This window comes from Molothrus aeneus, chromosome 3, assembly GCF_037042795.1.
Source record: "Molothrus aeneus isolate 106 chromosome 3, BPBGC_Maene_1.0, whole genome shotgun sequence".
In the NCBI taxonomy this organism is placed as follows: Eukaryota; Metazoa; Chordata; class Aves; order Passeriformes; family Icteridae; genus Molothrus; species Molothrus aeneus.
In genome coordinates, this window is record NC_089648.1 from 39,791,830 (window position 1) to 39,815,459 (window position 23,630).

The window sequence follows — 23,630 nt, forward strand, 5'->3', positions numbered from 1 at the left end:
AAACTGGATTTGGTGCTGAAGCTGCACCCTTCAAATGTTTTATGTAACTCACTGAACATAGGTTGGTTTCAATCAGGTTTTAAGAATTGATGATGAACACTGCAATGCAGAAGTGTTCTTTGGCACTCTACTAGACAGATAAAAGCATTCTGAATGCCAATGGGAGCTCCAAGGTAGTTGGAATACTAAACTTATATACCAACACAGCACAATCTAGAATCCTTTTATTTTCGGTGTTCGAAGTTCAGATGACTGATGTTAATTTGAAGTCCCAGGAGCATGTCTGGTGGCAGCTGCAGTTACCATCCACCCTGCAGTTCCCTGCCACCCTTCTCTTCCATGACACCTCACACTACAACTGCATAGCATCTCACATGGAATGCAAGAACCCAAATGGAGATCCAAGTACACCGGACAAAGAAAAACAAAATTCGCTGAACTCATGGAATTGTACTGGCACAGCAGGCAGCAGAAACAAGTGGGTGACAGGTATGTGCAGTTGGGGGTGTTTACCACTTACTGAACACATGAAGACAGCAACCCTCAGAGAGGCAGAATCACAGCAGCACCTTGAATTGTCACCTAGGATACTACTAGCCATAAAGAACGTAAAAATTTCAGGACCACCTCAAACAAGTTAAGCTGCTGAAAGTGAAAGAACATCTAGGAGATAACACACAGTTTTAAAAGTTGTTTTTAATTTTCAAAAGGTGTAACAAATAATATGTTTGCTTACAATCATTGCCTGATTTGCCTTTTCCACAATTAGCACTGATACCACATACTTATAACGGTCATAGTCCAATTCCTTCACAGCATTTAATATTTCTTCTGAGATTGAAGCACACAGGAAGGGACTAGAAGCTCCATCGTATGTGGCTTCTTGTAGTTTATTCTATCAAAAACAATTTTGAAAGATCTTAGTTTTCATCCTAGTAGTCTTTTGCAAAAAACACCCTTTACAGTCATTTTCATTACAAGAACATGAGAAGAACTAGTGAGTTGAATAGTCAGTACAGATGATGGTCTCAAACAGCAAAGGATGCACTACTTTTACTCTGAAATGTTTTATCTGTTTTTTTAAAGGTGACACACATGCCCAGCCAATCTCCATTTAACAATCAGGAGAGTACTCTTCATTATTTGGCCTCAGTTCACTGGAAAACAGTGCTACAAGTATCTGTTCCAAATACCCAAGATATGTCTTCCAGACAGCAGAATTAAAAAGATCTGGTTACTGTTCAAAATACCACTAACACCTGTGGATTATCTCAACAAATTGTTTTCTATTTGCTCCATTTGTGTATGTACCAATCTGACTGTCAAGGATACCAAGTAATTTTATGCAGGTCCTGTGATATTAGCAGAATTAATAGAAATCCACAAATTTGATGTCATGATCCTTTGCTAACTGGACATTTTGTGAATTATGGTACTTTGAACTGTGCTGTAGCTCAATTTGATTTTAAAAAATGCAAGAATTTACGAAGCTTCAGCTCCACCTAAACAGCACACGCTCAGCAGTGACCTCACAGAGGCCCTTCTGCACTTTGCAAAACGGAATACATTCACATTACATCCATGTGCCAAAACTCAAAAGACTGCAGAGATTTATGTGTGTTTAAGTTTATGCAATATTCACTGTTCTGCAAATATTTCTGCAAGACAAGCTGCTTTTGCAATGAGACAAGTAATTTAAATAATACTATACCGTTAGTATCGCTTGAGCTTTGTCTTGTAATAAGCCATCCTGAACTTTAGTGCGTGGCTCCAGTCTGTACGTGTTACGGCTTTTTGACTTTGCCTTTCCTTCTGTTGGAGCTGTGCCTGAAGCATCCTGTGGTTTTTTTCCTTTTGACTGTACAAAATAATAAGAAAAAATCCACATCACATGCCATTACTTTAGAGTTTAAAGATTCTAAATAATACTTAATGGTGTACAGATAAGAGAAAAAAAAATCCCCAACAATTAATCTAGGAATATGTTAACAAAAACCACAGAAAGCTAGAAGCTGGTTATCATCTTCTGGCTGTTTTAACTACTGTTTTGCCTGAAACAGGAGAAGTGGTTGACTTTGACTCAATTTTAAATTCTTTTAACTGCATTAACTATGCATTTAAACTCATCAATCAGATACACCATATTACCACCCTGAATCCACTCCCTTTTCCAAGGAAAAATACACAGATATAAATGTACCCATCCAAGACTGTTAGCCACAAGTTCAAGTTTCTCATTCAAATAGCCTACACAATACCCAAAATACAGACTTGGTTCATTTACTACTTCATTTTGCTTGTCCTTATTCCTTGTTACTAAAATAGTAGCTTATGTAATGATGATTTAACTTGCTCATTAAAAAAAAAATAATAAAGGAAAAAGTAAGCTCCAGTGTGCAAAGCTTTGTAATTTTGCTTGGAACTGAAAACAAGATCTCTGAAGATCACGTTTTCTCCCCATTCAGCTATGTACTCTGTATCTTCAAGACACATAACAAAACTTGTCCCTCTATGAATGCAAGAATTAAGTCTGATGTTGCAAAAAAATGTTACCTGCTGCCACCACGGTGGCTTAAAATAGAACTGTAAAATAGTAACAAAGACAGAGACAGAAAAGCACAAGAAACGATGAGATCATAACAAATGCCACAGGCAATGGTCTTCCATACCAGCTACTTCCTAACAAACCACTTCCAAGTTTCACTGACTCTTCAGTCTCAGCTCCACTTCCTGACTACTGCTAGAACCTAACATTGAGAGAAAATCATCAATTCCTTACCAGGAGAGCAGAAAAGAACTCAAAGGTGAAATAACATCACAATGCAAGGCTTATGCTAAGAAGTACTGAAAAAAAAGTCATTTAAGGATAATATAAAAGTCTAATGAGAATTATTTTAGAAGATGCGCTACTCAAGGGCTCACAACTCTTTCCATCTGAGGAGTTTTAAGAATCAGGGAAGAAATGCAGTTTCTTCTCTATGAAATCGCTTGCACATTCATTCTGTCAACAACTGCGGACATTACCTAAAAGTGTCCTCTAGTTCCAAAGCAGTGATGTTGGCAGCCTTAGTGCAAATTGCCTGCTGGTGTTTGTTGAACTCTGAATGGCATTTACTCTAAAAACACAAGGACCAAACACATTTGCACTTAGCCTGTGGACACTCATTATCTAGTAACTGCAAACTCAGATCTCAAAAGACTAAAAAAAAAAAGACTAAAGCCCTGACATGCTCATCACACATCACCTAACAGAAGAAAAACCACCTCAAGTCTTGCAGCTGAGGTCTTCAAATGAGTGTCCCTATCCATGTGAGTAACAATGAACTTGTGAAAAAGGGTGCAGTCCAAAGAGTGATTCTTTGCTGACATGGTTCAGCTTGAGGCACATTACCTTCAACCTCTACCACCAATGATGGAAGAAAATTCATGTCTATAGCACACAACTTCTAACAATGGTGATATTTAAAAGTTTACCTGCTATTATTAGTGACAGGAGTTTTTATAATCACTTGCAAAAAGTCATTGCATTTACTAGTGAGACAACCAAAAATCTTGATTTCTCTATAGACGTGGCTAGTAAATAAACCTTCTTCTGTACATCACTGTATAAAATACACAGTAAACCCCGAAGTTTTAGCACAATGTGGCAATTATGTTTCTGTAAAATATTTGCGCCCTCTGAATAAAACACTCAGAATTTCAAGAACTGACTGCATTTGAGCACTTGACCAAAAAATGCCTGTTCTTAGGCTACTGAACTCGAGTACATTGGCTTAACTTTGGACATACAGAAGGAAGATTGCTAATAGAAAAAAAAAAGCTTTTGCTATTTACATGAAATTCTGCTTGTTAGTAAGTCCATTTTAACAATCAATGGGGTTTAGTTGTTAAAACAAACAGGAAAGAGTTCTTGTTTATTCCTTCAGAACAGGTTTAGAGCAGAACCCCGACTTGGAGAGACTGCCCCACCAAGGGCAGGACGCCCCTTCTCTTTACCAGGGCTCTCAGCGCCTGAGGCAGCACGACAGCCGCAGGGCATGAGCCAACATCACCCCTGACCAAGCAGAAAGAGCAGAGCTATCCCAAACCGAGAGGGAGCAGCATTCCTCATACCAATTTTCACAAGATCCCATCTTCTCCCCGCCCCATCCTTCCCTCCCAACTGAAGCGCCGCAGGCCAGGACCGGCACCCCCGCCTCAGTCGGGCATCACACCCCCCCCCACGCCGGGGCCGCTGCCCGCTGCCCGCTGCCCGCTGCCCCCGCTCCCGGCGGGGCCCCAGCCCGGCCAGCTCAGACCCCCGGAGCCGCCCCTCGCACTGGCGGCGCTCACCGTGTCTTTATCCTGGCGCTTTTTCCCTCCCTCCATGGCTGCGGCGGCGGCGGTCCCGCTGGGCGGCGTGCGGCGGCCCGGGCCCTGCCCGCGAGCCGGCCGTGACGCGACGCGCGCGGGCAGCGGTAACGGAGCCGGCGGCGGCCATGGCGGAGCGGAGGCGCCGGGCCGGGCCCCGGGAAAGGGCGGGGAGGGGAGGGGACAGCCCTGCCTTGCCCCGCTTCTGGCAGTGCCAGCCCGCTCTCCCTGCAAAGGTCACCGCCCCGTGCCTGGCCCGTGTTACAGAAGTGACGGCAGTAAAGGGTAACAGCGGTCGGGCAGGTTTTGCTCTGGCCTTCTGTCTCTGACAGAGAAACGGCGAACGGGAAGCGGAAGAGACACAAATTAAGATGGATTGAATGATATGTCTTCGGAACATTGTAGATTTTTAAATTTCTTTTTCTTTAAATAGCAGGTAGGTACTCCAGATGGCAGCTAATAGCGGTTTCCAATGGGAACTGTTACCCTTGCTTAGTGCTGACAGCTATGTAAATATTTCTTCTCTCCTTGAAGCTATGGATTCAGAAATTACATATGTGAGGGTAAATTCTGCCACCTAATTAGAGAGGAAAAATGTTTTTAATTTAACTTTAATGGTATATTTTTCATTATTATTAGTTCTGGTACTTCATTATCAAACAATTTCTTATCTATCTAATGAATGAAGAAGTGTGACTCTTTTAACTAAATCAGAAGCATTTTCATCCTTGTTAACGTGGCACAGTTTTATCTGTGCAATTTTTAAAATTTAAATGTGTGCTTCTGAATCAGTCCATTTTTCTGTTTACACTAATGTGAAAATAGCATGAATGCTTAAATTACACTAACATTGCTACAGAATTCACATGTTCTTCCCCTGCCTCCCTCCAAGGATCTTGCTGGTTTTAAGGACTGATGCTCTTGGTTTACTTGAAGTAGCATCAGTTTCTCTGCAAGCTCAGATTAGGCAGAAAATTTATGTATAAACCAGGATATTTTGCTTCAGTCTATCTTGTCACAGTTTCACTAGATATAACCATTCTGAAATTCACCCTCCTGACCTTGTGAAAACAGAGCAATGCTTTCCCCCAGTTTTATGAAGGTAGTTCTGGTTGAGAGTTCCTTTCATCAAGTATGTGAATGAAACTTGCATTGCAAACCCAAACAGCTTGTTTACAGACAGTGTATTACTGCCTGTGTAGCTGTGCTGATGGGTATGTTCTAGTAGATTTTGTTCTCGTGTGCTTTCTGGCTTTCTTGTTACAAGGATTCTTTTTGTGTGTGTGTGTGTGTGTTTTTTCTAGATGGCATTGCCAGACTCGGTCACTACTTGCCTTTCTCAACCGGTGCACTATGTGATTTGCAAACTTGGATTTGAGAAGAAAGACACCTATGATATTGATAATATTTTATCTGGAAACGGGGAAGTTTGTTGGCCAGCTGTTACAGAGCATGTGTGTTACCTTGAATCAGGTTGGTGTTTACCTGCTGTAGTAGTGATGCATGTAAGACTGATGCAGAATTTCAGTACAGCTCATAGCAATTCTAGCTGAGTTGTGACAGTTTGTTACAGTACAGCATTAGCTCTGTGGCAGATTAGACTATGTAGAGTTCATATCTACAAAGAGCTTTAAATTTTTCATCTGCATTTGGTATTTGGCTTTTGCTGGCTCCTAAGGTTTGTGTCATCTGTGCTACCTAAGTAGCTCCTACTTTGCCATCATCTTGGTTCCCAGCTTTATGTGCCTGTAACATAAGGGGTTCAGTTCTGCTTCTCTCCGACCCCATGATTGTTTTGTTCTGTGTTCTTTATATTCCTTTTGTGCTAAATTTAAAAGCCTGGGGCCATCAATATTGCTACTGTTGCTTCTGTTTGTGTTTCCCAGCTTTCGGTTGTACAGAAGTACAGTCCTGTTTCACTTCTATGTGGAATAGTTTGTAGTTGTTTTTTAACCAAAACAAAGTATTTATGTCCTGATGAATTAATAGAATTTTAATTTGCCAAATTCCATCATGCAAGCTCTGTTATTACTTTCCAGAGGTGGTAGAAATAGCTTTCAGTAAACCATAAGAATTTGTTTTCCTATAAAAAGTGTCCCATCAAAAAGAGGCAGTGATACCACTCTGTAAGGTACCACATCCATCTTCCTTCTTTAAAGGCCATAAGTGGTGCATTTTGATTCTCACTGAGCCTGCACTAGCTTCCACCTTGATGTATGGAATTTCTATAGAAATTCTAGTAGTTTTTTCACATTTCAACAAAAGCAGAACACAATGATCCTATTTACTTTCATATTTTCTTGTGTTAGGTTTTTGTTGGGGTAGAATTTTTGGGTTTTTTTTTGTTATATTCAGAGAAGGTGCTTGGTATTACCTGGATTTGCATTGCAGTTTTACTTTTTAATACCTTTTCTGTGTGGTGTTTTGGACAGTAAATTGTATTGTATTGGTTGTGCTAAAATAGTCGGGATAAAATTGTCTGTGCTAAATATGTACACAAACTGTAGCAGGTTTTATCCCTAGTGAGTTTTAAAATATTAGGCCTTCAGGAAGGTTGGTACCCTAATCACCTTCTGTTTTTCAATTTAAGATCAAAGTGTGGATTATATCAACAGCATACGATCTTTAGGACCTGTCTGTGAATCTGTTAATTCGTACTTCAAATCTCTGACCAAGGAGCAGTTTGTAATTCAGTATGCATCGTGGTTCCACTGGACAAACTGCACAGAGGTATGGAAATTTCTCTTAAGTTTGTATTTTGGCACCTGAATTCTTTGTGGAAGTTTAATGTGAGAAGACAGAAGAGACATCCATGAACAAAAGTGCTTAGAATTTGTAACTAATTGTCCTTCTCTGATAGATGGTTGCTTATAATTTTTCTGACTTTGTAATTAGATTTTGTGTTAGACAACATGAGGAGCTTTGGGCCTGTTCTAACATTAGTTTGTAGGATTTTGTTTTTTAATAATATGTGCCTAATGCCAAGTTTTACCTTGTAAAGTAATTATGGATATTTATAAATATGTAAGTCACTAGATATCAAGAGGTACTCTAGGGAAGTTTCTCTCCAGGTATCTACGCTTTCATTTCTTTGGCGTGGTTTTCTTTCTACATTTGCACAGCAATTATCACAGAGGAATATTTACGTTTCTCTGTGCTATTGGCTATGTGATCTTTCCTTTTAAATATTGAGCACAACATTCTTCCTCTCCCCCATCATGCAGGTATTTCTGGAAGTGTTTGATGTTTTACAATCTACACAAGCTACAGGAGTTGCTCTAGGCTTAATGAAACTAACATCATGCTTGGAGCGAGCCTTGGGTGACGTAAGTGCCCGCATGAGAAGTCTATCTTGGCTTTATAAGATGGGATTGAGCTCTTGGATTTAACTGTACATTGAAAAAAGTGATATTACCCTGTTCTGTAGTAGTACACTAATAGCCCACATACATTTTGAGTTGGACAGAGGTTCGTTCTTTCCTGGATCCAGTTGTGCTGATGGAAACGTGCTTGTAGAGTTGCTTGTGTGAGTGCTGTTACTAACTAATTTAATTAGGAAAGAGACGTGTTTGATTGATCACTGTACAGAGTAGGTCTTAATTAGTCTGATTTATTTAACTGAAGTAGGATAGCATAGCTTCCACAGAAGATCTGATGGTGTTTTAACTTCCGAGAGGGATGGCATACAGTTGGAAAAACAGGCTACTGGGTATCTTCTTTCCTAGGGAGAATAGAGAAACAGCTACCTATACAGTTTTTGCTGCTGGGCTGGTTTACAGCCACGTAAGTTAAAATGGCTAGCTGTTCAATATCTATGAGGAGCTCTGGAGAAGGAAATGACAGAGAAAGAGCAGTGGGCTAACTTACAAACCAATTTGCCCAATTGTGGGGCGTGGTAAACTTTTCAGTAAAAAAAATCACCAAAGATTGGAAAAAATGTCAGGGAGAGTACAAAGAATGGAAGCTGTGATAGCAGTTGAAAATTGAAATGCTATTATTGTCCAACAAGGATAAAATCTAGTTTAAAGAACTGTCTGAATCAGAATATGAACCACATGTCTCCTCCCTTTCACATTGACCGACCCTGTAAATTTCTATTGTAAAAATACACTGTCCTTGGTAGAGCTTATTCCCTTAATTAGGTGTTCTTGTTGTGCCTTACTGGTTTTTGTGGGATTTTTTGGAAGAGAAAAGCAGTATATGTATAGACCTTGTGAAAAGCCTAACTATGGTCACATTAAATAAAATATCACTATTTCCTGATATGTTGTCTAAATTTTAATTGGTAATGAAATTACGGAATTTAATGCCTTTTAAGGATTTGGTGGGTTTTGTTTGGTTAGTGTTTTTACAATAATGAAAATGGTTATTGGGTAAAATAGTCAAGGTATATGTTTGAAATACAAAGAAGTATAATAAATTATTTATTATCTGTTCTGCTCTTTTTTTAATAGGTGTATTTACTTAAGGGTAATGATTGTCCTTTCCTTCTAAGAGACTTGCTTGCATCTGAGCAGCTTGCAGATGTCTTTGGACAAGCTGTAGTAGGTACATAGTTTTGAAATAAGAAATAACTACTGAGCTGGTTTTCTTCCTACCAAATGTACCTTGTGTTAATTTGCATTAAATTACATTGGATTTATAGTACAAGAAGTAAGAGCTGAACTTGATCTCATTTGTTTGCCTGTCGTAACTGTTTGGGATATCTAATAGCTAGTTTGATTCTTCCCATATTTTATTCTATATCCTGTACAAATAACCTGAGAGATTCTCCTTCAGAGAATACTGGGAATTGCAAGTAAAGAGTTTCTGCTACTGTGACAAGTGATGGCCAGTCATCTTGACAATAGACATTGTAGTCTCTTAATAACTTCTGAACTTTACTGCCAGGGAAAGGTAATAAAAGTAAGAAGGGTAAGAAAGGCAAAAAATAATAGATTTCTTCATGCAGTAATTGCTTTATTTATTAATTAGATGAATGTACTGAGGGTATTCATTGGATCCCCACATGGTCTGAACCTTCGTAATGTTTTGTGGCATGGATTTGCATCACCACAAGAAATTCCTGCCAAGTAAGTTACCAGGAAAAGAATACTCCTTTTCTTACCAGTCAGACTTGTGAGTTCTTGGAAAGTGGTTAGTAACCCCCTACTTCTCTTATGGGAAAGAAATTTCCCTTGCAGCTTCTCCTTCTTTTGGAAATGGATTTCCATAGAATACTTCAGCCATTACAAAGATGGCCAGTATTAGGTCCAGCGGGTTTTGTACTGTTAGGGAAAACAAGAAAATTTAACTTTTTTTTTTTTTTTTTTTTAAGTCAGGGCAGTGAGGAGTAACTTGGAACAAAAGACAGAGTAATGGGGTAGAAGGAGAAGCAACAGCAGCGAATGTAGAATACAGTGATGTTTTAATCTAATTCTACACTTTGTTTCATGCTTATGAATGCAATTAATTATTAAGTGCTCCTACTTAGATGGGGAGAGTACATTCTGGGTGTTTTTTAAAAACCAAAAAAAACCCTTTGTTCCTAACTCACAAATGTTGGTTCTTTGCAGAAAAAATTCTTTGTATAAGCTTTTCTAATATATTGTGGTATTCTCCCTAGATACTGTGCTATGCTGCTCTTTTTAACTGCAGGATTGGGTCAGTTGTTACAGACTTATCTTCTGCAAACTAAAAGTGTTTTAGTACATCGACCTTATGTGATCTTCATTAGCTTAGAGGAGCTTGATGCATTTCCAGGCAAGTATTTAACCACTAGCAATTATTTTATTTTCCTGTATTTGCTATTGTTTCCTTGTCCAAAAGTGCTGTTGAAAATAATGCATTTCCCAGAGTTCCAAGATTAAATTTTAACTAGGATACCTATATACACTGTCATTAGATGAACCAGTCATGCTTGTAGGGCAACTTCTTAATATGTAGACAGTTCACTGACTATTGAGTAAAAGACTGCTGCATTCTAAAATAATTGCAACACATTGAAACGTGAAATATGGCTGCTTCTAAAAGACTTCAGCTGTATGTTACATTTTTTAGATTATGCGAATTAATTTCATGTAACAGTCATCTAGTTTGCCTTTATGAAATCTAACTTTTTTCAGAATCAATGGGTTCCAGCTGCAAGGGTCCCAGCAGGAGTGCCCTGAGTCTTACAGGGAAGGTAGTATTGAAACAGAGTAAAAGGTGGTGACACATCTTTACTACACTAATGCCTTTCTCAGGGAAGGATTTGAAGTGTCAGATTAAAATCTTCTCCCGGCCCACACACCTTGTTTGGTTTATTCCTACTATTTTAAGGCAATAACAATATAGGGGATCTTGGTGTCAGTGGTGATCATGATCCATTCATGCTATATAATCAGTGGAACAACTGTCCCAGAAATTGAGACAGGGATTTTGGGAATCAAATCAATAATTATGTAGTGTAAATCTTATGGCTGTTGATTTGCTTTGAAAAAACACTTACTGTAATCAAGTAACACTTATCATTTTAAGCTTTCTCTTGAATAAGACATTTATAATATGAATTTATAAGTGTGGGTTTCATTACACGGTAGCATTGAAGTATGAAGTGTTAGTTTATAATGCTGTACTTTTAACACAGAAAATTTATAAAATAGTAACTACGTGCTCATGTTCAAATGTTCATACTATTGTATTGATTCTGGCTGAATAAAAATGATTCATAAATATTATACTTTTCTAAAGTATCTGAAGTAGATAGAGAACAACTCAATAGAAGCTGGGTCCAGTTGCTATGTAGTCTTTCAATAAAAAGCAAACATGACTTTTTAAACTGATTTTACTCTATAATTTTATATTATCACCAGAAATACAATCTTACATATTTAAATTCTGATCTTAAGTATGGCTACTGTTGTACTTGCTTAGTTAAAAGAAAATTGATAACTTTTAAATTTCCCTTTACAAATGTTGAAATTATATCATATTTTTAGTAAAATATTTAATATTCCTTAGTCAGGTGTAGATTATGTGTAATTTTTCAATGTTGTTTTTTTAACTTGCAGATCTTAATAGTGAAATACTTTCCATAGCTGAAGAACTTGTAAAACTGTCCAGTTTTGTATTAAAAATTATGTTACCATTTTGGATCGCTGCTTTAACAGCTTTCAAGCAAAGCAGGTAAGATTTTGTAATTTTTTTAAATAGAAACTAAAAAGAATATATTCTGTATTTTTATAACTACATTTGCAGATTCCAAGGCTTCATACTAAATTACTTCACAGCATATAGTTATGCTTTGTTACGGTGATGTCTTGGAAAGTTCATTGAGTTATGGCTTTGTTTTGTGCCAACTAAGATTATAAACTATATTTTGAAGCCCAAAAAGAGCTGTTGGAGATGTAGCAAAAAAGGAGAGGTTTACAAAGCAAGTGGAAAGAAATCTTCGTATGTTAAATCACACATATTTTGAATTTTAAAAAAAAGTGTATTGTTTTGTTTTCCTCTCCCATGCTCCATCTTTTTGTGAGTTATTCTCATCTCTGAGCTTGGATTCAGTGGTCAGTTTCTGTTTGGCACAGGTAGTCATTTATTGTTTGTTTACAAAGTTCATTACAAAGGAATTTTGTAAGGGTTGTTTAGCCTGAGACTGTAACTCTGAAATGCTTTATATTTATAAGGAAGAAAAACACCCCTTTGGATATCTCTGTTACTTTTTCAGATATGCTGACAGTGTGATTCTCTTACTTCCTCAGCTGGAAGCTGGACTTAGATTGCTCTTCACTACAACTAATAAATGTCCAAATCGATTGCTAACAGCGGAGGTAAACTTTTGTCTAAAGTCAATTATGATTTAGTGCTTACAATATTTACAAAAGAGTTATTCTAGAAGTCTAATGTCTATAACCATTTACAGATTTTCCCCACAAAATTTCAATCAATTTTGTAACATTATTTACAGATCTCCAGTTGTGATTCATGAATGCCTTTAATATTTTTTTAAATGTCTGCCTCTAAAAAGGACTGAAAAAGTAGTGGAAGATTAAAGTTCAGAAACAGTAGTTTAGGGTGAAAAGCAGGACATGATATATTTGCTTTAAAAAACTGAGCACAAGATCCCAAAATGCCTTTTTTCATTCATAAGGGGACTTTTTTGCTATTCATGCACCTCTGGTATCTTATGCAAATGAATAAACTAAAGTTTTATATACATGACTAGTTAATTGATTTTGTTTGAAAACCAAATAATATTATTTGTGTTTTGTTCTAGTCTTCTGCTCTCTACACCACTTTTGATGAGGTACTGTGATTTTTTCTAAATATATATCAATGTCAGAATTTAAACCATGCATGTTTTCCATTACTAGAGTTAAGAATGCACTTTCTTTTGTTGAATATGGCATTATTTCTAACTTTTTTCCCAAGTAAAAGATGGTGGACAGTAAACACTTTAAATTTGGAATGCTTCAGCAAATATCAAAATTAATACAAATTATAATCAACAGACTATTTTTTTTCTTCATGTTTTTATCTTGAAATTCATCACTCCACAGAAACAAACATTCTGCTATTTTTCCTAGATTCAGTTATTCAAAATAAATACAAATAAATCTTGTCAGCATAAATCCTCAGTTTCAGAAGTTGATTGGATTATTTCAAGTTGTTTGTCAGTAATAATTAGGCATCTTGATTCTAGAGTAGTAGAAGTAATCACATCAGGTTAGGAAAACTATTTTAGTTGGTGTTTCTTCTTTGATTATATGGTCTTCAATAATTCAATAAATTTCTATTCAATTTTTTTTTTTCCTAGATGCTAGCAAAGCATTTGGATAATGAAGAAGTCAACCAGCTACCTGTAGTTCTTAAAGAGCCTGCCATGGAAAGTGTTTTGGAAGTGTTCTAGGGTTTTGTCATTGTTGTCTTTTGTTTGTTTGTTTCACTTAGTAATAATCTTTATGATATGCCTAATACTCACTTATTTCATATAGCTTATGTCCAGCAGCTTAGAACCTTAGAACTTTAGAAGCTTGTTAGTCTTTTTTTATTGTGGAGGATGCAAAGTCATACCTGACAAGCTATATTGTACTGGGGTCTGGGACTAGATTTCTTTCTGAAATATGTCTCAGATATATTTGTTTTTAGACTCCTGAAGTTCAGCTGAATGGAGCAGAAGAGGAACTGATGCCTCATACAGGGATATTTCAAAACTTATTTCTGATTGCTTGTGAGACATGCCTTACACTGTCTGGGTAGATAGCACAAAAATGTGGCTCAGACCTACCAGAGCACATTCTGCATCTTACTACCCAGACAGATTGTGATCAGGAAAGCTAGGGGGGCTGAGTTTAGAGGTCTTTTGAGAGTATGGGGACATCTGAGGTTACTGTTCTGTTGCCAGAGGCAGTGGGGCTGTGAAGGGCCTGGGACACAAAGCTGATGGAAATCTGTTGATAGCTGTCACAGTATAGAATGTATGTTACAGGTACAGTTTGCACTGGCTTTTTTTTCTGAATATCTGGACACCCCTATAATATAGACATGGTCACATACTTGTCTTTCAGAGATATTCTATACACACAATATGTTCAATTTTGTGTGAATACACATGGAATAGAATTCTGTATTGTTGGTGTGTGTTTCCACAGGACTTCCTTTGGGATTTCTTGAACCACCAGGAGGGTCCACGTATAAGAGATCGTTTAAGCCATGGAGAGATCAATCTAGAAACATTTCCCAGAGAAATAGCTAACCAAATAGTTGGATTTGCTATTACAATTCTCTGCAGATTCTCAGATGAGGCTATGTTTTCTCTTAAGGTAGGGACCAGTATTTTGTTCTCAGAAGATTTTTTTTTTGTTATTTTGGATACAAAATATTATTTTAGAGTTTTATGACTGAATCTTTCCTGACAACTGCTTCTTGTGCAAATGAAATATTCCTCCAAGTAAAAAAATGTGAAACCTAGTTTTGTAGTGAAATAAGTACAGAAGGTTTTCCAAAATGTTACCCTTTCCTGTTGTGCTATAATTTGTTGGCTGAACCAGTCCTTATTCAAATGGTTGATCTGTAAATTATAATGATTCCAGTTAATTTTGTCAAATTGTACTGATGAACCAGCCTGTTTATCTGCAGAATTATCTGAAAGGTATGTAGAACATCTGTGGCTCACCCACTGGGGTATGTAGTGTGTAGTTATTGAGATTTTCTTTTCCTGAGACACTGTAAATAGTAGTGCCTTCCTAATAGAAGTGTTACTTGTATCTATACTTACACTATGAATTTGTAAACACTTTTTGCTTAGCACTGTGTTTCTCAACATCAGCAATTATTGTGTTTGCTCTCCCCAGTTTCCTGTTTATATTTGAGATTACTGCTTTCAATATCTTGCAGCAACCTATGAGATAAATCTTCCATTTATTAGTTGCAGTTCTTTTTTTGGTTTCTCAAGATGTATTGTGTGCTGCTGCACTAAGAGAATACTTTGTTGCTTTTCTGTCAGCTGCTGTCAGGCTTCATAGTTAAAATATGTGAAATTAAGCTTTAACCACTCATTGTACTGATTACTTCTTTCAACCCTTAGACATTTGGAAGTGTTTATTGACATCAGTGCTATAGGTGGCATGCATAAAATGAAGTCTAAGTCTGCATATGGTTAGAACAGCTTAGAGAAACTGTTGTGTATTGTCTGTGATCTTGTAAATCAGGAACAAATGGTCATAAAACCACTGATGAGCTGTGCAAGTTGCTACCAATCTCGATTTCATCCAATTTCCCAACTCAAGAAACAGGTAGGTACTTCCATCTGTGACAGCATTGTGGTCCTTAAAATTCTGAATCCTCAAAATTATCTAATTCTTCATGCTTTGATTGTCCTAAAAAAAGTTCAAACTTTACATATTTTTATTATTTCTTTTGGTTTATTTTTTAAAACATAAAGGAAATCAGAGTTGCTAAAATGAGATATAATTATGCACGCTCCTGTTAATGCAATTAATACCATATTTGTTTTCTAGATCACTAAATAGTCTAAATCACTAAATTCTTACCTGAGTGTTTGCTTTACTGTAGTTTTCTTAATCTCCATATGTTTTTTTATGTCAGAACCACTGCTAGGTCCTGTCTCCAGGATTAGGCTGTTACTAAGTTTTTTTACTGTATGAAGGCCAGCTGTTAAGATTCTGTCATGGTAGCAAAATCTACTTTCCAATGTAGTTCTCTGCCAATCAATTTAATGAACTGCTTGAGGATGTTTCTCTATTGATTTGAGATTGCAGTAGACATACCTAGTCCTTTTATTTTCAACAGCATGCAAACAGTGTGTTGCAAAAGTAATGTTAGTTAATTTTTTATATTTAAAAAAAATAGAATATTAAATTCGTTTGTTCAGATAATGTTTTAGCATGGAAGTGTACATCCAGACTTTTTGCCCTAACCTAAACCTTAACAAATGAAGTTAGCTTACACAGTTATGACTAGTGAACAAATAACTTCCTGTCTGTTGCAGTTTTTTTCTAAATGGGCCACTAACAAAAGCATGTCAAAGTCTCTACTTTACAAAATATTTTTCATTGTATGTTTTTGAGGTGCTGGAATGTATGAAGAGCATCCATTTATGGCCTGAATTGGCAACAGTGCCTGAGGAAAAAGAACAAAAGATTAAAGGGTATGTATGTGTTGTATAAGATCAACATAACTCCTTATTCTGAAAAGGACTAGGTAACCAGTGGGAAACTTTATGTAAGATATTAGTTAGAAAAAGAATGTAGCATTCTATCATCATTTTAAAAGGAGGAAGTCATTAATAATATCACTGGAGGATATTGTACTTGTTTAGAACTGAGAGAAGAAAATTTAATGCATCTATCATATAACCAGTATACTGTAGGCTTTTTATGAATGGAGGATTAAGAGGGGTTTTGAATATTGCTAACAATGAGAAAAGGTTTCTTTAGTTGGAGAAAGAAAATCTTGCTTGTAAGGTAGAAGGGAAAGAAATTATATGAGAGCATTATAGTGGATGCTGAATACACTGCTATCCAAAAAATCTGCATCTTGATCTATGCCATTTAAGAAATAAGTACTTGACCATTTTATAGTGTCAAATATTATTTTTTTCTCTCTTGTTTTTAAGGTTGGAAGGAAATGCTGAAGCTAATGCTTTAATTTTGATGATATCTGAAATTATATCTCAGTTGCAGCATTATATGCCCCAGAATTGCTGTAGTTCAGATGATCCTATCAACAGTGTCCTAACAGAGAGGTGAGTTTGATGCCCTCCTGGTTCCTGCTGTCAGCATCTACTTGCAGCCCAAAGTAAGAATTCTCAAACCTAAATTATCCTGTGCCTGTTTGCAGAGAAACACTTGAAATGTTGTATGCACTTTTCTAGTGTTGCTACTGATTTAATCTGAAAATTTTAGGATTGAAGCTGAACATCATCTTCAAAATAAGGATGAGACATTGTACATTTTGGAATTACAGTAGAGATTTTACTTGGAAATTAGACTGAAAAAATAACCTTTTTTTTTTCAGACCACAAAACCAAAATACTTTAAGTATTTGTGTACTTACTAGATTAGGTTGGGTTTTAGCCTGGTTTGTGCTAAAACTGCATCAGAAAATCGTTTTAGTGTGCTTGATGTCACAGCTGTGTGTGGTGTTCAAAATGGCAATAGGCTGCTATGTAATTCTATTCTTCATACTCTAATATCAAGATTCAGAAAGAGAAAATATCTTGTTATACTTAGTGTCAGACTTGGAGGTGTGTTAGTTCCAGTGCCCAATTTGGAATAATAATCAAAATAGTTTGACTTTTAATTGCCACTCTTAGAGCAGCCTTAAGATTCCCACGACTGAATGAATATGTTGAACAAAACATATCCTAATCAAACCCATTAGGCATGAGTGGCATATAGCCAAGAGGACTTTACCTGTTGCTGATTTTACCTGTTACTTACATAGCATGTGGATCTTCTGCTTCCTACCCACCAATATGCAAATTCATTATTTGGAGGAAAGAAGCCTAATTATTGGTGTGTTAGACCTTTAGAGTGTTCTGCCTTTATCACTTCACAGGGATAAACTGAGCATGAGGGAGATTAAGAAACACTTCTATAAGAACAGAGGGAGATTAAGAAACACTTCTATAAGAACAGAGTGTTTAAAGTGATGTGTGACGCATTAGTGTAGCAGATATGACAGCAGGAAGATATTTGTGAGCTTTAATAAAGCATGATCTGGTGTGGTGTTGATTAAAAAAATGGCCTCACCACCTGCATTTTACGCAATGTTAAGTCTGCTTCTTGTTCTGCCCAGAAGAAAGACCACACACTAATGGGAGTACTAATTAATAGCATTTGTTTCAGTGAGTTTTATTTTGGTGGAGGTTAATTCATTGTGAGTTGAGCTATGGTGGGAGACTTCAACCACAGCCCTGCTGTGATTTGATGTGTTCAGTGTATAATTTCAGCCAGGCAGTTTTGTTTATTGTGGTTGTGTTTCTTTGATCTGAAATGGGAAACATATTCATCATAATCAGTTTTGCATTTATATTCAATAAAGTGATAGAAAACACAATCACTACTCCTACTACACAGATCCTTGCTTTTTTTCAGTCATGAGGTAAGGGCAGTTTGTTTCCAGGTTTTCTGAATTAAAACATTATGAGTCAAACCGCACTTAATATGAAATGTATCCAATGTTTAATCCAGCTAACAAAAGATTGACGTTAAAAAATCCCTTTCTGTTTTGGAGGCTGCTGGTGGAACTTTGTGATACACACATTTGCACGCTGTATTGCCCACGACCTGTCCTGGAAGTAGTGGTGGTTCTCCGCAAAATAAGCGCGCAGTGCCATCAAGTGTCCCGACAGGTTATTGCCGGCGCTGGGCTGAGACACACGCAGTGGCTTAACAAGACTCTGCGCTCCCGCCAGCGGCACAACTACCGGCGGATGCTGAACAGGTTGGCTGCTGGTTTTGCTTTACTATGTGGTTAGGTTTATGGGAGAATGGCTGCACGCTGCTGTTGCTGCCTTTCAGTGGATTCACTTGGAAGTTTAAAGTCAACAGTGTTCACGTGTTCTTGTTAACCATTTCAGACTCAAGTGTCAAACATATTTATTTATTTACCAGATTATTATTAGATTTCTATTAAGTAGCAATATTGAAATAACAAGAAACTCTCAAATTGGAGACTAATTTGGAGGGCATTGCTAGATTATGTCACTGTAAATTGAAAGCTTTCAAATTAGGTACTACTTGAATGTTAGATTGTATTTTTTTTTAATTTCTGGCTTTTCCTATTTGGGTATATAAATGCCATTTCCAAGTATTATCTGACTGCAATAGGTTTAACTGATTTGAAGATTCTATCTTCTTTATTTTACTGCTTTTTATCTTTACACTTGAATCAATTTCTTTATAGATAGAAGATATTTTAATACTCCATTAATTTTTTTCCTAATCATAGAAGCTTTCCATAGTTTTATAAGTATTGTGTGCCTGGCAAGGTAATGTTCCCAAAAATGTTAACCATGTTACTTAAGAAACATAGCTTAAACTGACAACTGATGATACACATTTGTGATTCAGTTGAACTGTAGTTTATAATCTATGGCTTAATGGGAGCTCATGAATTTTTCTTTGGAATCTTAGATATTTGTCTTCTCTTCCCCCCTCATTTTCAGTTTATAGTCTCTGTTTACTTTTCTGGGATTTGCACTGCTTTTTGCTGAGGGACATTTCATAGTCTTTTTTTCCCCCCAATTCTACAATATCCAGCAATTTAGATTTGGTGCAGAAGTCTTAATATTTTTTTATATTAATGATTTCTTTTGAATTTGGTTTTAGTTTGTTTATTTAAGTATTTTTATTTTACTTCTAGCATTAAATTTTTGTCTCCAGTGTTGCGGCTCATCTTACTATTGATTACTGTGGAACTAGTCAGTGTTCATTCAGTTTGTAAGAAGAATCCTTTTGATTATCAGCAGTATCTAAAGTGAGTATATAAATTTACTTTATGAAAATAGGAATTGCCCCAGAATTCCATTTTGATGTGTACTGTAGAGATTTTTCACCATTATAGTCATAATTTTACCTTGGACAATGTTCATTCGGGAGCTAAAATAACTTTCTTGAAGTGTAGATAGGGAATATTAATACATAAAAGTTGCATTCAGTATGCTGCTGACTTTACTCCTTGTGTGTTAATTAACAGCTGGTTGGATATCACATACATTGTGAAACATTTGCAAGAAATGCAAACCAAGAAAGCAAAGGGAAGCTATTTGGGGAAAACTCTGTCACACATTTGGTCTCTATTCTTTCTATGGTGCTGTTAATTGCAGTTCTGAAGATTTTCCTATCTTAGTTTGAGAGGGAGGGTTTTCCAAATTAGAGCAAACCTTAATGTATTGATCATCCAATCCTCCTGAAGGAGATTTGGAAACATGAAGATGTTTGCAGCTTTAAGAAGATGTTTGCAGCTTTAAGTCAGGCATTGCAAATTCTTCTCTCTTTTTTTTTTTTAATTTTTCTTTTTAAATCCTTAAAGGAGTTTTTTCTCTAATGTTATTTCTCATAGGTTTTTGAAGTCAGTCTTGCAGTACACTGAGAACTTGGTGACATACACAAGCCCTGACAAAAACAAGTGGGATGAAACCATGGAACTTACAAAGAAGACTTTGATAAAAATAAAGAAAATCAGTGACAGAAAGCTAATGTTAATGCATCTAGCTACGTGAATGAAATGGGCTTAGGATTGTCTGGACATTGTTATATCTAAACAGTTTACGGAGACCTCATATTTGATAAATCTAATTCAAAGACAAAATTCATACGTCATTTTCAAATTTTGGATGCAAAATTTACTCTTTTTATCAGAAGGTAGCTGCTGATGCTGGAGATGAATGATCAAGGTTCCGGAGAATGGGTTGTCAAATCCACTGAAAAAGATTTAGCGTGAACTAAATCAGGATGATACAAATTCTACTGTAAATATATTTTGTTTTGTACATTGATTGTTCTTATATTTTTTGTATTTTTTTTTATTTCCTACTGTACTGAAAAATACTTAAGAAAAAAGTGTGAATAAAAAGCTCTGGAAATTTTTAAATCCGAAAAGTCATTTTTTACTTTGGAATACATGAGATCTTATGTCAGAGACTGTGATTGACAGGTTAAGAAATGATGAACTTTCATCCTAAAATAGTGCTCATTGGCATCTGTGGTTGTTATTAGTTGTGAACAGTCTGATCTTGCTCTTAAGGCTGAGGCAGAGCTGGTGACACAGTAACCAGTTGTTTATAGATGAGGATTTAAGGGAACAGGATGGCTACTTCTGCAGAAGGATACTTCTGCAGGGTATGTGTTTGTTTTGTTAAATTTCATCTTCTCATTCCAAAACATATTTAGTTAGTTAATTTCATATGGAATGAATGTGAACACGCACATGCTCACACACATGTATTCACTGTGGTTTAGAAAGTTATCCTCTTATTGCACAAAATATTAATTTGAATATTTTAGTTTTTCAAAATAAATTCTCCCCCTTTTTCATCACCAAAAAGTAGAACTTCAAAGGAATACATAGGTTGAAGAACAGATTCACAGAAGACCACCAATGTCTCTCCATTTGCTTTCTCCTATGGAGAGTTAAATCTGGAGGGTAATGTCTGGAGAATGTTTGGCTCTACAAAGGATTAAAGATTCAAGTTACATTTTAATAAGCTTCTTTGCAGTGTTTCTTGACTAGAAATCACAGCTAGAGAATTGCTAGTTTGGTTTATTCATCGTGGGGGATGGATATAAACTTAAGATCATACTGCTTCCTTTGTGCTACTCTTGAAATATATTGTGTGTGTTTGAAATTTAGCTTTGTCACTTCCCAAAAATTCTTTTGTTGCCATGAAAATAAACTATGTGAAGAAGTTTGGACTAGATAAAATAGATTAAATCTAGAAATAGAGAATATTTAGTCTAATGTAGTGTATAAGCCTAAAAAGTCAGCTTTTTTTAAAGCCTGAGTCAGTAGATCCTAATTATATTTTTGGAGGCTTATTTTGTACCCACTGACTTTGCTCAAATATATTAACTGCTGCTAAGTGTGTCTTGGTAGTGACATTTATGATGACATTTGCTTTGATGGTGATAAGTATTCTAAGACAAAAATCAATTAAGTTTTATATATTCATTGTAGGAACAAGATCAAGAAATTACCACACAGTTATGTTTTGAAAGTACATAAATGGCTGGCACACTTTTTCCTTTTGAAAGTGCATTCATATACTAAAAGGCACCTAATAGACTGCAGAAATGTATTTTCAACAACGTAAGTTCTCCTTTTGTTGCTATTTTTAAACTTTGGTAAAATGATCTTAAATTCAGTTCACTGCATTTGCTTTACCTAAGATGAAGCACATTGACAGTTTCTTCTTTCCTAATTAGTGCCACAGATGTGATTTGCTGCTCCAAGTTTGAGGTAAGAAGCATGAAGGATTTCTGGCAATTCTGTCAAAGATGTTTTTTCAGTTTGTTTTCCTACCTCTGAAGCTCTCTGATGGGAACACTGCTACCATCTATTGTTAAACAATAAATCTGGAACAGGCTGGGACAATCCAGTTACTTATTCTGACTCAATGCTGTCATTTACCAGAAGGGCTTATGCATGCAGGGCTTATGGCTTATGACAGCCCTGCATGTCATTTGCATGCAGGGTTTATGGATTTTTCCTGCTGTTAAAAGACTTGTGGAATAGAGCTGTAGAATAAGTGTATATTCTACAATGCACATTGAAGAACAAATGGCAAGAGATATGGTAGAGGTCATTTGGTTTGTCCTTCATCAGTTACTTACTTTTCCACTTCAGTTACTCATCTTTGCCATCTCTTTAGAATCACTTTTAAGATGTAAGAAAGAGTCTAAACTCTGAACAATCAGCCTTTCTGAGAGCAAAAGAAGCTTGGAATAACTATGTATCGAGATATATCTAGAATTGTACCAAAAAATATTTTCTTCCAAGAGTGGTATTTCATCCATGTATTAGTTGTATCTGTTTTAACTGTTGGCCTTACTCCCCAGGGTCTGTGTTTTCCTTGAGGTATTCATACAGTAAATCTAAATATCTATAAATCTATATACAGATTTGGAAGCTGCAGCACTCCATGAGGAGAGGTGTTGAATTTTTTTTTTACCTAGATAATGCTAATGAGGGAGTGATGATTCGTAAGTCAGTTTGTCCAAGTTCAATTAGTCAGTTTATCAAGAGAGTCACAGAATATGCCAAGTTGGAAGGGATCCACAATAAGTGAGTCCAACTCCAGGCCTTGCACAGAACCATCTCCAAGAGTTACACCCTGTGCCTGAGAACACTGTCCAAAAGCTTCTTAAACTCTGTCAGGCTGGAGCTGTGACCACTTCCCTGGGGAGCCCATTCTGGTACCCCAAAACCCTCTGGGTGGAGAACATTTTTCTAATATCCAGCCTAAACCTTCCCTGACACAGCTTCAAGCCATTTCAACATTTGTGATTTTTGGTACCTTCTAGGGAGCATCAGGATCAACTACAAGTTTGCTGGGGTGGGTATTGCACAAGTACAATGAAATATCTTTTATGGTTAGGCATCTGTGTGTGAAAACAAAGCTTGTTCTTTACATTCTTTGAGCCATTCTCTAGTTTGTGCTTTCCTCAATGGCGATAGGAGGGGTTAGAAACACAACCATGTGTTCTTATTAAACATAACACCGGCAACTAAAAGTAATTAAAAACTTCTTAGGGTTGTCATCACTACTGCATTATACAGAAACGTTTACATAAGAGATAGAGCAACAAATTTGATTTACTTCATCTTTTAATAAATCCCATCTAGTGGTTTTCAAGCAGCCTGATGGCCTTTGAAGTGAACACATGGTGGCAGTGTTTGGTAATTCAAAGTAGCACTCCATGCTGACATTCACATTCTTATCTCTTTTCTTAGGATGTGTATAAAAAAATCAAGTTTTCTTCTGATTTCATCAGTTTTGTTTATATGTGTCTCTGATTGTGTCTTCTGTAGAAACTTGTTTTCTCATTTGTTTCCGATGACTTTTGGAGAAATTGAATGCATCAAAAAAAATTTTTTTTGCAAACATTTTAGTAGTTAAGTAGAGGTTCATCACATTTCCACACTACTTGCTGAGGACTTTTGGAATTTTTCAGAAGTCCATCAGCTTCCCCTCTCCTTACATAGTTTAAAAGAATGAGTTCTTTGAATTTAATAAATAAATTAGTAAAATATTGTTTTTTACAAAACATAAGTATTGATATTCCTAAAAGAAA

The 23,630-nt window shown here is 36.3% G+C and overlaps 2 protein-coding genes across 5 annotated transcripts in view; one reads left to right on the plus strand and one right to left on the minus strand.

Moving 5' to 3' along the window:
• Positions 1–4,475, minus strand: part of DYNLT2 (dynein light chain Tctex-type 2) — a 5,357-nt gene extending 882 nt beyond the window's left edge. The window contains exons 1-3 of the mRNA XM_066546718.1: positions 4,333–4,475; positions 1,712–1,858; positions 737–895 (exon numbers count right to left, since the gene is read on the minus strand). Coding sequence (XP_066402815.1) covers positions 737–895; positions 1,712–1,858; positions 4,333–4,368 — 342 coding nt within the window. The 5' untranslated portion in view covers positions 4,369–4,475. The remainder of the gene's footprint in view (positions 1–736; positions 896–1,711; positions 1,859–4,332) is intronic.
• The window catches only part of ERMARD (ER membrane associated RNA degradation), a 24,443-nt gene extending 2,823 nt beyond the window's left edge, over positions 1–21,620 (plus strand). Inside the window, exons 1-19 of one of the 4 annotated variants that reach the window (XR_010783358.1) lie at positions 4,456–4,786; positions 5,655–5,823; positions 6,941–7,080; positions 7,575–7,676; positions 8,805–8,894; positions 9,325–9,422; positions 9,956–10,092; positions 11,382–11,496; positions 12,038–12,140; positions 12,587–12,616; positions 13,127–13,194; positions 13,961–14,132; positions 15,021–15,104; positions 15,900–15,979; positions 16,448–16,576; positions 18,070–18,279; positions 19,201–19,314; positions 19,900–20,308; positions 21,514–21,620. Coding sequence is in view for 3 of the 4 variants with exons in the window: in XM_066546707.1 (XP_066402804.1) it covers positions 5,655–5,823; positions 6,941–7,080; positions 7,575–7,676; positions 8,805–8,894; positions 9,325–9,422; positions 9,956–10,092; positions 11,382–11,496; positions 12,038–12,140; positions 12,587–12,616; positions 13,127–13,194; positions 13,961–14,132; positions 15,021–15,104; positions 15,900–15,979; positions 16,448–16,576; positions 18,070–18,279; positions 19,201–19,314; positions 19,900–20,059 (2,001 nt within the window). In the remaining variant the exon portion in view is untranslated. Of the gene's footprint in view, positions 1–4,455; positions 4,787–5,654; positions 5,824–6,940; positions 7,081–7,574; positions 7,677–8,804; positions 8,895–9,324; positions 9,423–9,955; positions 10,093–11,381; positions 11,497–12,037; positions 12,141–12,586; positions 12,617–13,126; positions 13,195–13,960; positions 14,133–15,020; positions 15,105–15,899; positions 15,980–16,447; positions 16,577–18,069; positions 18,280–19,200; positions 19,315–19,899; positions 20,431–21,513 lie in introns of those variants that run through there. The other 3 variants (XM_066546706.1, XM_066546707.1, XM_066546709.1) reach the window with 3 other exon arrangements.
• Positions 21,621–23,630: the final 2,010 nt, after the last annotated feature.